At 30.1% G+C, this 3,020-nt stretch overlaps 1 protein-coding gene across 1 annotated transcript in view; it reads right to left on the bottom strand.

The window, feature by feature from the left end:
* Window positions 1–3,020, bottom strand: part of LOC106876834 (monocarboxylate transporter 9) — a 36,364-nt gene that overhangs the window by 20,964 nt on the left and 12,380 nt on the right. The window contains exon 2 of the mRNA XM_014925548.2: window positions 120–805. Coding sequence (XP_014781034.1) covers window positions 120–489 — 370 coding nt within the window. The 5' untranslated portion in view covers window positions 490–805. The remainder of the gene's footprint in view (window positions 1–119; window positions 806–3,020) is intronic.

Here is a 3,020-nt window from a genome sequence, read left to right as displayed (position 1 = left end):
TATGTTTTTGACAACCTTGGAGTCAAAGAAAGAAAGAAAGAAAGAAAGAAAGAACGAAAGAAAGAAAGAAAGAAAGAAAGAAAGAAAGAAAGAAAGAACGAAAGAAAGTTGTAACGTACCAACACCAAAAAGTAATCCAATGGATATTGAACCGACGGCTGCCGTACGGGCTTTGCCCTGCTTGAATTCATCTAAAAGTTTCACATAAAGAACGCCAAAAGAAAACACTATTCCTGTTACGATGACGTTGATGATATAAGAAATAACAAGAATAAACCATTTAAGCCATCTTGGACTTTGCGCTGTTTCACTGGAATTGGTCTGTATTTCACAGAAACTGGTCTGTATTTCACTAACAGTAATCTTTCTTTCACTCGAAGCATTTTGTCTTTCGCTGGAAATGGTCTTTATTTCGTTGAAAGTAGTCTGATTATCACTAGAGTTGGTCTGTCTTTCACTAGTATTTCCTTCGTGATGCTGGTGTTCCATTTCCTGTCTTCTGGTTGTGTATGTGTATATGTCTTAAGTATTTATATATATCTTACGTGTGTATATCTTGTATGTGTGTGTGTGTGTGTGTGTGTGTGTGGTGTGTGTGTGTGTGTGTGTGTATCTATATATAAATATATATGTATGCTTATATGTATCGTTCGACGGATAAAAGTGACGTGGTCTGTATTACGTGATGTTTTGTGAACGGTGCGGGGTATGATGTGGGGGGGGGAGTTGTGTGTATGTGTATGTATGTGTATGTATGTGTGTGAATGTGTGTGGAAGTTGTGCGTGCGTTCCAGGAGCTGCAGTTCTAAAAAATGAGAAAATCAAATACAAAATAATTTAACCAATTTAAGAATAAATTTTAACGAAGATCTTTTTGAAACTAATGGATGACCTTGTTAGATATTTAAACAATCAGCTAATTAAAGATTAAGCACAAATTATATGAAAAACACACCTGCACATTTAATCATGGACATGGCACAGACTATGAAGAGAAACAGAGTAAAACCCTCATAATAAGGGAACACGACTGTGTGCTACCTAACGTATATTTGTAATTAGAGTAAAATACACAAGTATACAATGGATAATGTATTCCATGATATACAAAAAGACGAGAATGCTTTTTAGCTTAAATCTGTTTGATCAGTACTTACTAGAGCTAGAGTCTAACAACAAGAGCCACAGAATCAAAATCAATATATATATATATATATATATATATATATATATATATATATGTTCATATAATGATATCTACCAAATGTATTGGTGAGATAAAACATGTAATCTTTACCAAAATATCAAAAATTCGTCCACAAAGGTCTATAGTAAACTCCTTATGAATCGATCTCATTGGTTATATATCAAAAAATTTTAATAAGAGCTTTGACGCTAAATCCATATATATTAAAGTTTATTACCTTTGTATACATTTCTGTATAAGGTCAAATTCAACTCTTAATTCGAGTTAAATAAGTAAATTATCTTACACATCCTCAGGGTAAAAAGTAAACACCAAAAAAGATTTATAATTTCTAAGGTTGATCCATTTTCAAAATTCCTCCCGAATAATAGTCCGTCTAAGGGAGAAAACCCTAATAATATTATTAATTATAAACAATCAAGCAATACAAATTATTGAACACTGGTAATAAATTCTAAACTAATGGAGATCTATATTATCTCTAGAAACTTTAGTAAATAAATACAAATATACAATTAGATTATTAGAAATAATAAATCATACAGTTAATATATCCTGTCTTTTAAACCTAATATTATATTATAATACCCGATCATACTGAAATATATAATTTATTTAAGCCAGAAAAACGTATGCCTAAGAAAATGGCTACATCTGAAAGCATTGTATGTGAGTTTATTCATTAACTTACCCTTAGAAAATAATATAAAAAATAATCCAAGATTACACAACGAGCAATATCTATTACCTTTGTCATAAGGGAAAGATTTTCTAATAATTGACCATTCTAACGAATATTTCTTCTTTCGTTCCTTCAGTTCCCAAATAAATTTACTAAGACTAGTATTCGCCATTTTACTTCTATCTCTAAACGTATTATAATGATTCGATATTCGTTGACAAATTTGTCCCGAAGAACAACCCACGTATATGTTAACATATGTTTGGGTCGTTACCTTGCATTGATAAACTATATTCTTCAATCTAGCATTTGGGCCTTCAAACTTTAATCTTCTGGGGGTTAACCTCTGTTACTGTAATCCTAGTACGATTATTATTATTATTATTATTTATATCAGAGTTTCCATCACTATCCTCCCCAATTTTCTTTGATTTAGGTATTTTAAAATTATGAGCTGCAATTATTTGGGCTAAGTTCTTAGTGTTTGAGAAACCAAACCTAATGCTATGTGTATTAATGATTTTACCATAATGTGAATTCTTTGGGAAATATCTACTTATCACCTCTCTAAACTGTGCAATCAAATTAGATTTAACATTTCTACTAAAAGGGATTATGAACCATACATTATTATCTTTAGTGTTATCGCAGTTATTTGTATAATTCTTAAAAAAATTTAAATCACCTATGTTACGTTTATGAAAATCTCTTGGTTTATTTTCCTTATTTCCTCTAAACTTATTCTTATACTTATTATTCTTATAATTCATATCTGTCTTAATATTGTTACAATCAGGTTTGTCATAGTAAACCTTCTCTTTGTATCCTGTCCTATTTAATGCCGAATTATAGAATTGAGCTTCATTATCAAAAACCATATCATTTGCAGATAATTTAGAAAGTCTTAATGAAATATTTCTTACTAAATTATCGATAATTTTTCTAGGATGATTACTCCACTTACTGATATATTTCAGGTTAGTGGAAGGTTTATGATATGGTCTATATGTCTCATTTCTAATATCTAATGTCACATCTAAGAAATTAGCTAAAGAAATATCGTCTTCATAAATTATATTCATCCACATTCTACGAAAAAATCTAGCCAATCTACCTTTAATTTTTTGTAAT

This window comes from Octopus bimaculoides, chromosome 4 (genome assembly GCF_001194135.2).
Source record: "Octopus bimaculoides isolate UCB-OBI-ISO-001 chromosome 4, ASM119413v2, whole genome shotgun sequence".
Taxonomy (NCBI): Eukaryota; Metazoa; Mollusca; class Cephalopoda; order Octopoda; family Octopodidae; genus Octopus; species Octopus bimaculoides.
This window is presented reverse-complemented; position numbering and strand designations above follow the sequence as displayed.